At 41.4% G+C, this 13,628-nt stretch overlaps 1 protein-coding gene across 13 annotated transcripts in view; it reads right to left on the bottom strand.

The window, feature by feature from the left end:
* Nucleotides 1-13,628, bottom strand: part of LOC113007008 (serine/threonine-protein kinase BRSK2-like) — a 149,472-nt gene that overhangs the window by 50,379 nt on the left and 85,465 nt on the right. For all 13 annotated transcript variants that reach the window (XM_026143349.2, XM_026143433.2, XM_026143600.2 and 10 more), the window contains exon 3: nt 2,640-2,725. In XM_026143349.2, the coding sequence (XP_025999134.2) occupies nt 2,640-2,725 (86 nt within the window). The remainder of the gene's footprint in view (nt 1-2,639; nt 2,726-13,628) is intronic.

The following is a 13,628-nucleotide window of genomic DNA, read 5'->3' as shown; positions in this document are numbered from 1 at the left end:
CAATTCGAGAAAAGCGACCTCTCGTGGTCAGTCGCTTTCAGTTTGATTGCTGCCTAGAAATGTAACACAACCTGAGATGACAAACCTTATTTCAGCCGTCGCAATTTTTGCTATAAAATAGTAAAGTAAAACACACGATAACAGAAATCTGTGTAATTTACTGGACCAAAACTAAAAGATCTCCCACAGTTTTGTTAGTAAAGAACCTCCAATCATGTAACATTACATTAAATGTACTTCCCATCCGAGTCCCTACAGATCCTCTGGTTCATGTTCACCTCAAATCGAAAGAAGCATTATTGAAATAATTGGGTTATAAACTAAAGAGTATTTAGCTGTGATGTGTTGCAGTCACCACATTGATGCACAACATAAATCCCTGAGAAAATCCACAACCCATGTGGGTTTGTGGTTTTATCCATCTCCTGTGCTGAGCCGGCTCCTCCTGCAGCCCGTCTTCCCCGGGGCCTGATTTATTAGCAGATTAAGGGATCTGCTCAAGCATTTACCCATCACAGCTATTTAAATTAAAAACACGCTCGGGCGTGATTTGTGAGTGTGAGAATTTCAAACTGTTTGCATCCATGATGACCATTCGTCCCCGTCCTCGCAACATTAAGAAAACAAATTCCCGCTCCATTTGACAGCAGCACCTTTATCAATTATTGAACAACATATTAAGCCACGCCACTGGAGCGCAGCCATCACATGCATGAGATTAATGTATACAATAAAACCCGTACACGAACGCTTGAGTCGCCGGGGGCCGGTTAAAGTGACGGGAACCAAAGAAGCATTTCTAATCAAATCCCGGAGCTCAGATTGCTGCTCGTGTAAACGTTGTACTGTTGTACAGTGCTGCCGACTGTTAGTTAGACGTTTGATTTATCAGTGCTGTTTGTCAGCCGTTAAAGAGCCGTCGCAAAATTACAATTCTCCTAATATGAGAGTGTAGCATCGTTCTCTGTGGATTCACAATAGCAACAGTTTCCAAGCTTGTTTATGGACACCGTGTCTGAATCATCTTTGAGGCCTGAAGTTGAGGATGAATGAATGACTTAATCTAAAAAAATATGAATACATTTATTACCCATAATTTGAAAATGAATGTGTCTAATAATGACTATATTCATTTTAACAATACACCACGTTTACTTACTAGATTAGCATTTTATATATTTATATTTTTATAACTCAACTCTGGATGAATGGGTTCGATTTCTTCAGGTTTAAGCGGACTGATGAAAGGCCTTCGTGCTGTTGTTAATTTGAGTTGGCATCATGCTCATTGTGACAAAGTAGATGAGCAATTGTAATGCTCTCCACGGGTCCCAGATGTGTTGACTTTTCTTGCACGTTATGCACATTATTGTATCAAAGTAACACTGCTGTCCGACTAACCTGGGCTTGTTTGTGCAAGCGTTCTGTTGCTGGCAAATTAAGGTAAATACTCAGTTACATGTTTCTTTATATTTTATTATGTTGCAGATTAAGTCATTTGTTCATACTTTGTTCTTTCTTTCAGTCTTCATGCAGGTCAGGTGTGGGGAAAGGCCCGCCTAGCATTTCCTCATTTTAAAGTGCTGATGATGTCAGATATGACATCAGCAGGTTGAACCAAGAGGAGGGGTTTCTTCTACCATAGAAATGCTTCCTTTTGTTTGTTTCCAGGTCCGAATGGATTTGTTGAATCTTTTGTTTTTATAAATAGAGCCGTTTAGCTGTGTAAATGTGCTAATCAGAAGTGAGAGGAGGTTTTTGTCATTCTTAGTCATCTGTGTAGAGTTTTAGGTCGGTCAGCTCTAGTGAGTGGCACTGGCTGCACTAACTGAAGGGAAATTGATGGGCCTATACACAGCCAGTCTCTGCCAGACTGAGGGAGGAGAGGTGAGCTGTGTTGCTGCATCCATGTACTTTGAGTTTTGTTAATTTAGTTACTTTGGGGGGAAGTTTTGTTAAGTTTCACGTAAGATGGAGTTCACTGTAAATAAATTGCTCACCTCTGGAAACCTAAGTCTGCTTCCCCATCACGTTCCTTGACGTTCGAGTCTGACTACTTCACACTTATCAGTCAGTTTTATTTGAAACTTGTGGCAGCGCGAGTTAAAAAGTTCAAAGCTAAAGTTCTCCTGGATACATTAACATTTGGACGAGCACTTTAATGCAGCGGTCTCCAACCTTTTTTGCGCCACGGACCGGTTTATGCCCGACAATATTTTCACGGACCGGCCTTTAAGGTGTCGCGGATAAATACAACAAAATAAAACTAGTACCGGTACCGAAAAAAAGAAGATTTATTCATAACACAGGTGAAAAGACCCAGGAAAACCGAGTTAACAATAAAAACGATAAAAATGATAACAAAATAACGCTGAAAACTGATAAAAACCCTGAAAACTATACATTTCACACCTGAGCCTCAACTCTCATGGACCGGTACCAAACGACTCACGGACCGGTACCGGTCCGAGGCCCGGGGGTTGGGGACCGCTGCTTTAACGCAGTACCTGCTATATTCAAAGCCTACAAACTCTCCTAACTCTGTTAAACAATAAAGAAAAACAAAACTGTATTTTCACACATTATATTTTAAAAAAAGAGTGTGTCAACAGTGTTGACTGAGGGAGGGGTATACTCACAGGTATTTCTTGTTTTCGTAGACGTCGTGCAGCTTTAAAACGTGAGGATGCTCTATGAGTTTGAGAATAGCTATCTCCCGCTCCACCTGAAGACAAACACAAGAAAAAGATTCAAAAAGATGGAAGCAGACAGCCCGATGTTCTGAATAACAACACTCATAATGAGGGCTAAAAGTTTCTCACACTTTCAGCTTGTACATTTGTCTAACTTTAAAAGCTGACGTGATACCACAGAGGTGACTGTTAACGTGCCACACAAACAGACACGTTTCTGCGACGGCTGCGATAAACGGCGCCTGCACATCTCAGACACTTGAGGATGTTTCTATATATTTATTTTGAACTGTCAGAGCAGGGATTACTCATCCTGCGTCCAGCTCAGTGTGTGATTACACATCTGAACAGCAAAACGCTCGATGACTCATTTCAGTTTTTGAGTCTCCTGATTTGAAGAGATGGACGAATGTTCGGACAAAAACATGTTTTCGTGTTAGATGAAGGACTCCAGTATTTGACCGATTCACAGGAAGCAGTCTGAATGCAGAATCAACTGGCTGCCTCATTTCAAATATGCACACACATCGCTATGAATGTCTTTATTTTGTTTGAGTGATATTTTATTATCTAAAAAACAAGCCCCACCAAAAAACCTGCAAAACACGTGTTGCAGAAGAGTACATAACAGCAGATTATATGAGAGGAGCTTTAAATCATTGTTGCCAGCAGGTGAGTGTCATGAAATGATACAGTAGTTGCACAGATGTTGCCCAAAGCTGTTTAAGTGCTAACCTGCCTGCTGTGCTCAGGATTTACTGCCAGTTGGCACCTCAGCAGGCCGGAGGGTAAACAGAGTTTAGACCTCTGTGCTGCACAAAGTAAAGTATAGCACTATTTTCTCTGTGGACACCCACAGTCTGATATCTTATTAAGCATCTCGGAGCCATTTATGTCTGCTGCTCTAATGTAAATCCTGTGGACAGATCGCTAAACGGGGAACAAGAGTGATGTCGAGTCAGACAATCCAGTCTGAAAGCAGAAAACATTCAAAGCTTATCACACAGGAAGGAAACCACCAGAGGGCGATGAATGCTGAATCCATAGGGGGACAAAGAAATCACAATCTCTCATTTTTAATGGTAGTTTGATTTATTGCAGTTTTAGACAGAAGATCCAAATCCAGTTTATTTATATAGCACGTTTAAAGACAAAAAGTTTGCCCAAAGTGCTGTACAGAAACAAAACATACAACCACTGACACTCACATAAAACATAATAAAACACATAGAAACCATTTCAACTCAAGCCAGTCTGAACACTATCGAAAAAAGGTGTGTTTTCAAAAGCATTTTAACAGGAAACAAAGGTGCCCGTCTAATATTTAAAGGCAGCGTATTCCAAAGTTTTGGGGTCATAACTGAAAAGGCTCATTCTCCTCTACGTTTAAGCCTTGATTTTGGGACAACCAACAGCAGCTGGTCAGCTGATCTGAGGGTCCGTGAAGGAATATAAGGCTGAAGTAACTCAGAAAGGTATGGGGGAGCAAGACCATTAAGGCATTTATAAACCAGTGTTAGGACTTAGAAATTAATTCTGTGACGAACAGGAAGCCAATGAAGAGAAGACAGGACAGATGTTACACGTTCATTGCTGTGGGTAACAGTTAAGAGGCGGGCAGCAGCATTTTGAATGAGCTGAAGACGAGCAAGAGATCGTTGGCTGACTCCAAAAAAACAGCATTACAGCAGTCAAGCCATGTTGAAATAAAGGCATGTTTTACCTTCTCCATGTCACCAAAAATACACAAAAAACACTCATTGCATAAAAGTTACACATTGATCTGGACGTGGCACACAGATTACAATCAATCAATTACGGATACTCGGATACGTATTCCTTACCTTCTGGAGGCGACTGCTGTTGTATAAATAAAACTGAACTGAACTGTGAGACAGCTCAGTGTGTCACACTCTGACTTGATTACACTGTGAGCGCCTGACCTGTACAACAACTGATGATCAGCTGTCTGTCGAGGCAGATGGCCGTCCCTCCCCGAGCCTGTTATTCCTGTTAAAAAGGAGTTTTTCCTTTCCACTGTCACCGAGTGCTTTCTTAAAGGGGAGTTGCTTGATTGTTGCCGTTTTGAGTGTTGAAGTCAGTGGGGATCTACACTACACCACTGACATCTATTGATTGCAGACTCTCATCACTGCTGTGCTTTAAGCAGGAGAACACATAAATGCCATCAGTCCGTCATCACTCACTCTGTCCTCACGACACGCTTCCTGCTCTTTATGTGTCAACAGGCTGGCCTGAGATGGGAGTGATCCTCTGGTGTTCCTGCTTAGGGTGATGTGACAGGTCTGAGAGAGCAGGCAGAGGACGCCTGAAAATGACATTCTGTTTCTATCAAAGCTCGGTCACAGTGAGCTGTGCTGGCTGCAGCAAACAAATAAGAGAAGAATTTCCTTTAATCTTTGGAGTATTTGTTTCCCAGACCACGCCAGCGTTTCCCTTTCTTCTGGTTAACCTGCAACTGTTCTCCCAAAGCTGGTGAGAAAGGCGACGCATTTCTTTATATCATCAGGTTAATTTTTCAGGGTTAAATCCATCTCTGTTGGCTGCAAAGGCATAAAACATTTGATTTTAATCGTTCTGATATAAGAAATTTAAGCTGCATTAACAGAAAATAATAATATTGATCATTTTGCCCTCCCTCTAATCATCACTGTTTCAACAGACACCCTTGCAACATGTCTATGTGTGGTCGAGGTAGAAACGGGAGGCAGTAAAAGAGGCCAAGGATGTACTCAGTGTGTTTTATGCTCGGTCTCTCTCAGCCCTCAAAGCAAACTAAAAATAATTATTAACCTTTTTCTTTTTTTGCACAAATGCAAATAGAGCCCAATGAAGCAAACTCAAGTGAGACCAGCTCTCCAAAAAAAAACTGTCCATGAGTTTAATTAAATGGCTTTTCAGAATACCAGGCGAGCTGCTGTCATATTTGGAAGTCAAGATTAGTAATGAGAAATATCCATGTCAACAGTAATACTGAAAGAATCTGCAAAGATGCTGACATGATGAGGTTAAAATCAGCTGTAAAGCAGTTACTACTGTGTGATAGTAAAAAACAGAAAACAACAGGCTAGCTGTCAAATGCACTCGGATGACAAAGTTAAGAAATGAGAGAAAAAAGGTTCTTTTTCCCGCTGGACAACGTTCTGGTCACTTTATGAATGAAGTGTTAAATGTAAAAACTTTTCCTCACAATGGTCACATAGTCTGTGGAAGATAATATAAAATGCAATCAAGTTTTTCTACATTTATTTGCATTTCCAATAAAAAAAAAAAGAAAGAAAGAAAATGAAAAACAAGTCTTACTTCATATCTGAAGCTGCCTGCGTTGTCAATGCTGGTAATTGTCACGGTGCTGGGTCTGAGTTTCTTATGTTTTGGTTTATTTTTGCATCATGGATTATTTTCTGCGCTTTGTTGATTATTATTAGAATTCTCTGTTTCTGTTTATTCGTTTTTAGGGTTTGTGTCTTATGTTTAGTGTAGGTTCACTTCTGTGTTTAGTCTGCGTCTTTGTGAAGGGGTTTCCTGTTTTATTGTGTAGGTCTGTGTCTCATGTGAGTGTATTCAGATTGTCTCCCTGTGTTCTTCTGTGTGTCTACTGGTGCACTGGTTGCTGGTCTGTCTGTGAATCTACCGTGTGTTCTCCCTGCTATCACCCTCCATATGCCTCTGCTGACTCGCCTTCATGTTCGTGTTCTGGTTTGCTGTTTTGTAGTTTAGTTTTGTCCCAGTACAGTTTAGCTTTAGCTCTGTTTTGCCATTTTTCTCCTTGTATTTTATGTTACAATAAACCACCTTCACATGGATCCTCATTTATTTCTCCCACACGGCTCACTCCTTTCCCTGTGACAGAGCTGGAAGTTATGGAATTGTGTGGAAAATATGCAATTTGCACTGCCAACGTTCAAAAATCTTGCCTGCAGGCAGTGTTGGGGAGTAATAGAGTACATGTACCAGCGTTACATATTTAAAACACAAAATATGAGTAACTGTATTCTGTTACAGTTACCGCTTAAATAAGTTATAATTAGAATACAGTTACTTTGTTGAAATAAATGCATCACACGGCAGCCATGTCCTGTTTCATATGTTAGCCTATCCCCTCCCTAATTGTGGTAATTCCACACATTGCCAGAAACCCAAACAAAACACACAATAAGCAGCTCTAATGTAAGCGTCCTGCTAATGTTGGTGGCGGTTAACCCTAACCTTACTGCAGATTTTTTGTTGTCGTCATCTCATCGATTTGTCTGTGCAACAATCAGCCATTAAAACTACCAGGATTAAATATTGTGTGCTTCTCATAACAGCTCTGACCAGTTGGAGCGTGAATGAACCCAGGAGCTCTGGGGTTCTCCCGGGAACTTGTTCTGACAAATTCTCCATCAGATCCTTTCCGTTGTCAGGGATATGGAGTGAGGTCCCGGTGGATCAGGCTTGTCCTGGCACATGATGATTGTTTGGATTGCTATCTGATGTGTTGGGAGGCCAATGCCATGAACTCTTTGTTGTTCCTCAGTCTAGTTGCACTTTCCCACAGGACAGTGTAAATGCCACCAGTGTGCTTAGTTTGCAACAATGTTCAGGTAGGAGGTACACGTCTTGGTGTTATACCTTTCACTGGTCAGTATTTTTAACATTATAGCGATGCAATCTATGGTCAGCACACTTTAGGTAACGAGGTGTGCATGTTCCCACCTCCCACAAGCGCTCTCAAAGCAGGATGGCTGCAGGTGCAGCACATCAGCCCAGCCTCCTGCTATCACATCTAATTAGCCTCATTTTCATCTCCTCACACAATCGGGCACACACTGTAGCATGGCAGAGGCTAATTATACTCATGTACAAGACAAACAGACGTTGAACCCCGGCCGTCCCCGTGCGAGCTACGACGCTGACATTTATTAAGCTCGATTACGACCCATATGGTTTTTTAATGTGTGGTAATAAAGTGTGAAGGCACGTAGAGAAGGCTGGGGGTGGGGTGGGAGTAAAAGCGAGCGGCAGCACAGGTGAAACACTGTTACTGTGATCACGTCGGAGACTCGTCTATCCTTCAACCACCATCTCCGCTCAACTTAATTAACTTTGCCTCATCCTCTCCATTGAGGTCTCAAGCTTTGCTCAGTGTCATCAAAAAGGCATTAGCATATCAGCTTTTATCAAGTTAGAGCATGCATAATACAGCCTATAAGACACAAAGAAGTGTCGGCTTTAAATTGAATTAACATTAATGATGCATTAATGTAAAGCCATTATAGCTTTAGAACACATTCATATCTTGGACACTGTCAGTCAGAGATGGAGTATCTCTAAGCTGAACCCATTCAAAGTCGTTTTCGAGCCTTATCTTTATCTGAAAGACAGAATTTAAAAATATATTGCTGTTGGTATTTCTAACAACCTCTTCTGCTCATTTAAAGCTCTGGATTTTTATTCTGGGACCTGAGCTTTCCATGACTCATCGTTCAAAAATAGTCGCTGTGTATCACACACTGGGCCTTGATGCAGGCTGACAGTTCATCCACTCTGTAAACAAGTGGCTTTAGCTCCTCCTTCTTTAATGCTACTCTTTGAGCCAACTTTATTCGTCTTGGCTGTTTCTCATAAGCAGAAGGTTTGATGAGCTGGGCTTCTGTTGTCAGAGGTGTCTGTGCTCTCAATGACATTATATACAGTGGGGCAAAAAAGTATTTAGTCAGCCACCGATTGTGCAAGTTCCCCCACCTAAAATGATGACAGAGGTCAGTAATTTGCACCAGAGGTACACTTCAACTGTGAGAGACAGAATGTGAAAAAAAAATCCATGAATCCACATGGTAGGATTTGTAAAGAATTTATTCGTAAATCAGGGTGGAAAATAAGTATTTGGTCACCTCAAACAAGGAAAATCTCTGGCTCTCACAGACCTGTAACGTCTTCTGTACGAAGCTTTTCTGTCCCCCACTCGTTACCTGTATGAATGGCACCTTGACACGCCATGTCGCAAGTTTTGTGAGGTGCTTTTTTGATATTTAATGGATCGGATTACATTTTTTATTTCTCTCCGATATCCGATCCAGTAATTTATACCAATAGGTAATATCGGATCGGTCCATCTCTACTACTGAGTCCTCAAAGTGCTTTCTGCTGATATCCGATACTTATGTGTTGTACCAAGTGAATCCACATAATAGGTTTTATGATTTTGATGTCCACACTTAACTCAATGTGCAACTTTATTGGCTGACAGTAGACAGTGTGTTGTGGTCCACAGGTGTAAAGTGCACTAAGATTTCAGAATGCAGCCTGAATACAATCATGTCAAAACTCAGTCTGAGCGTTATGGTGATGCCTAATTTTACCAGTTCTTGTCACATGCCAGGTGTCATGTTTCATTAGGGGCTCAGAGCTCCTGACTGATGCCTCCACACCTGATAGATACTCTTAATGAATTATCAGCACTGATGATGCTTCCAAATCTCTATTTAACTGAAACATGATGCCGGGCTGAGGGGCACAAGTGGCAATAGATTGGAACATCTACTCGGTAATCAAACCGCCATCTGTTGCTATGATGTCTCGGTGATCTTGGAACCACGAAAAGCCCAGTCCACTCCAGTATCCAATCACAATCCCACAATCAAACCGCTAGTCCTGACGATGACTGTTTTGTGTGAACCAACAGAAGAGACAGAACAATGAAGCAGTTTATGAAGCAATGCAGATGTATTCCATAAAAACGACAGACAGAACATCTTTGTGCAAATCTAATACAACAAAGATGTAAGAAGGAAAGAGAGAAGTGCAAAACTGGAGAAGAGTATGGAAAGATAAAAGGACAAGATAAAAGGGAAAGAATGCAGAAAAAATGGAAAGGAAGCGGGAAAAGATCGGAATGGAGGAGGAAAGAAGAGTAAAAAGTAAAGAATAACAGAAGAAAAGCAATAAAGTCAGAGGAGATGTCTGCATCTCAGTGATCACCAGGGAGCGTCTCCCACCCTGCTGCCAGAGCTGCTGGATAACTATCAGGCGGTGTGCCCAGTTGTTTCCCTGCAGATATCTTCGTGATTTAGTGAGACGAAGCCAGCAGCCTTCACAGCCTCCTCACTGTGCAGCGGCATCAATCAGAATACATGAGCAACAATCATGCGGAGCGCAGGCTGGCTGATGTGACAGTGAGCGGATGAAGGTCAGTGGTTAATCACAGTTAAAGGGTAGACGCTGTCCTATGCGGAGGACTACAGTCAGAACAATTCCACGTATCTGCTGTCCGCTCCATCGCTGCCGTGTCACTCGAGAGGTTCAGTCATTCTGAATGATGACAGGCTAAAGGTCGCGCAGGTACAAAAGCACCATCACAGTAAAAGAGCCTAATTTACCTAAGAATTAAGGGTGGGCGATATAAATGATATAAACAATATAAATTTGGCCAACGATAGAAATTTTGACTATATCGCTCTATCGCATGTTGATGATGTCATCAAGCTGCGCCTGTTTTGGTCGAAAGCACTGCAGCAGCTAAAAACATTATCATCTGCAAATTATGGCGGGCGACAGTCATAGCAAAGAGATGAAGCACTTTTGAAATATGGGGAAAGCCAAAAACTGCGCTTCCTCCACTTCTGTAACATTGATTCATTAATGTTGAATTCTCTCGCAGCTGCTCTATTCCCATGTTGTTGCAGTATATTAATAACTAACCTCGTATTGTGGATGAATGATCTCAGTTGTTCTCCTGACTGAAGTTTGGCCCGTGTATAGCATCCTGCTATGCGACTGCATTTGTCCCTGACCACCAGAATCCCTCACGTTAACTTTTATCGAGTGGAAAAAAAGTTGGCGTTCATCCTCCAGCTTCACTGTGCTAATGTTATGCTAACATAGCTGTGTCGCTAGCAATCACGTAGCACATCATTATATACCAGCTAGCCCAACTTCAGTAACCCTGCAAACGTCACTGCTGTTTAGTTTTCTGTCTTCATTTATGTTGGAAGTGGTAGCAGAGCTGTACGTTTTAATTAGTTTCAAAAATCTCTCAGTCAGAACATGGTATGAAATGTTTAGGTGTAAACTAGCGAGCTAACTTCCTGTTAACTTCTAACTCCGTTAAATTTAATAAATTCTGTTTTCATGGATGTTAAACTTGATTGTTACACCTGGTAACGCAGCAACGCTGATGATTTAATTAAAGATGAAAGAATTTAGACCGTTTTTAACTCTTAGTGTTCGTTTGACTTTGGGACCTGAAGCGGACGGAGTTTTGGACCCAGATTACTCCGCAAAGCGCCTCACTACAGCAGCCGTAATGCTCTGATAATCCATCAAGCAGTGCGGCTTACTAAAGTTGTACTAAAACATTTTTTAACAGATTTCTGCACGCCCAAATCTGTTCGAGGTCAGTAAGCACAACCACAATTCATACATAAGGCACACTCTCGATTTTTGAGAAAATTAAAGGATTTTTAGTGTAGAAAATACGTTATACAGAAGAAAAGAATATATCGTGATATATATCGTTACCGTACATGCTTCAAATTATATTGCGATATGAATTTTAGGCCATATCGCCCAGCCCTACTAAGAATGTTTGGTCTTCACTTCTTAAAATGCAATTTTTGTTGTAATTCAAATCTCTAAAAATAGCTTTTCTTACTTACCGACATAAGACAGACGGGGGGAATCTGACATACACATAAATTGTTATATGAATTTACGAGCATTTCAATCAATATTACCTAAAGATGACTTTGTTTTGTACCACTTGCACTGGCCAGCACCATCTCCAGGTCAGACAAACTTAGTTTCCTTGTTTCTTAACAACTAATATATTCGTTTAGGCTTAATCCCTTTGGTGTGTTTCAGTTGTGCAGAAGGCATCCTTTGGCAGAGCTGCATGACGTGCTTCCAATTCATAATTTTTCAATGTATTTCAAATAAAACCATGATATTTTCTATATATAAAGGTGCTATAAGTACTGTTTAATGCCCCATATCAACCAAGCAAAACCCAAAAGTTCAAGTGGGACACAAACCAGGGTCTCCTATCTGTTACACCTACTTATTCCACAGACACCACTCTAACCTTCATTCATGAACATTATGGGCTTATATCTTGACATCCACCATTAGGGCTGTTCGATATAACGATATATATCAGATGACGATACGTCTATCGTTGCATTTTACGCTATCGTTTGTTTCGTGGTGTCGCAAAATAAACTGTTTACGGCAATATTTTTTCATGGTTTTGATGGTCACTGTAGTGGCTATATTAATTTATTAAAGTTCTCTCTTTCTCTTATATTTAATATAACCACACTACGGACGGACAAGCGCCTGTTTTTATGCGTTGTCGTTAGCAACAACGACGGTAACAGCATCGCGTGTCCGCTTGTTTATTTTCCACATAAACCTTTCACAATAAAGCTCAAGACGCCCAGCTGGAAACACTTCACGCAAGTCGAGCTGCCCGAGATTCACAGAATTTACAGAAAATGTTACATTTTTGTGATTTATATCGTTATCGGACGATAGATGTCTTAATATCGGGATATGAGATTTTGGTCATATCGCACAGCCCTATCCACCATCACTATCCCTAGTTCATCAAGGCAGTGACACAGAAAGACAAAAAGACACCTTGTGCATAATGGTGACATTCAGAAATGGCATAATATGTTGTCTATGAATGAGATTATTTTCATTATTTGGGAGAGAACCAGTGGTTAGAGCTACAACAGCCAAATCCAAGTTATAAAACTAATTACATGATTGATAAGGAGTTGTGAAAAGTGCATTAGTTTGGCCGGGATCATATCATCTGAAATGTCAGACACTTATTTTCAGCTGTGAAGTTTTCAGTTCCCTTTGGAAATGTTGGGTTGGGCTTGACATACGGGAAGAATAAGGTTCATGCCCTTACATAAAAAACAAACAAACAAACATTAAAACTGTTCAAGAAAGGCCCAGTTAGCCTACTCCCACACTGAAGAAATAATAGTGAATAAAGTAAGAATAATTACAATCATCTTCTTCATATAAAACATACCCCAACGCCCTCACACTTTCTTTTTCCCCTTTTTTGTTTTCCTTTTAATTTCGGGGGGAGGGGGGCATTTTGGTCCCAATGCAAAAGGTGAGCCACTGACTTTTCAGACCCCATAAGTATGGTAAAATCAGCCTAACACACACACACACACACACACACACACACACATGCAACAGCGGCTGTGTGCAGCATAAACACACTTTAAGACAGTATTGGTAAATGGCCTGCATTTGTATAGCGCTTTTCTAGTCCATAGGACCCCAAAGCGCTTTACACTACATTCAGTCATTCACCCATTCACACACACATTCACATACTGGCGATAGCAAGCTACATTGTAGCCACAGCTGCCCTGGGGCGCGCTGACAGAGGCGAGGCTGCCGGACACTGACCACCACCAGTAGGCAAACACGGGGTTAGTATCTTGCCCAAGGATATTTGGCATGCAGCCAGGATGCAGCCTGGGATCGAACCACCGACCTTCTGATTAGTGGCTGACCTGCTCTGCCACCTGAGCTACAGCCACCCATGTATTGGCGCCATTAACACAACCAACCACACGTTGAGAAGATGAAATGAGTCCGGTCAGGCATGAGGAGGCCCAATTCAACCTCTGAGGAGGTTAGCCAACGATCCACTGCACTTCAGTGGAAAAAGAGATTTAATCCACACACACACACAATCACCCTCCCTGTCCACATGCTGTTTCTGTATTTTTCACGCTTACAACACGAGTGCTCCCACAGGACAAGAGGCAGCGCATGAAGCAGAGACAGAAAAAGCACTTGGTAAAAATTTCTAAATTGTACGCTACCATTGTTGGATACCAGCTGGACCAGAGGATAGGCGATGGACTAAATGGATTAAACAGATTTAGCTGTAAT

The sequence above is a fragment of the Astatotilapia calliptera genome, chromosome 1 (genome assembly GCF_964374335.1).
Source record: "Astatotilapia calliptera chromosome 1, fAstCal68.1, whole genome shotgun sequence".
NCBI classification, from domain to species: Eukaryota; Metazoa; Chordata; class Actinopteri; order Cichliformes; family Cichlidae; genus Astatotilapia; species Astatotilapia calliptera.
Note: the sequence above shows the minus strand (reverse complement) of the source record. Positions and strands in the feature narration are given on the sequence as shown.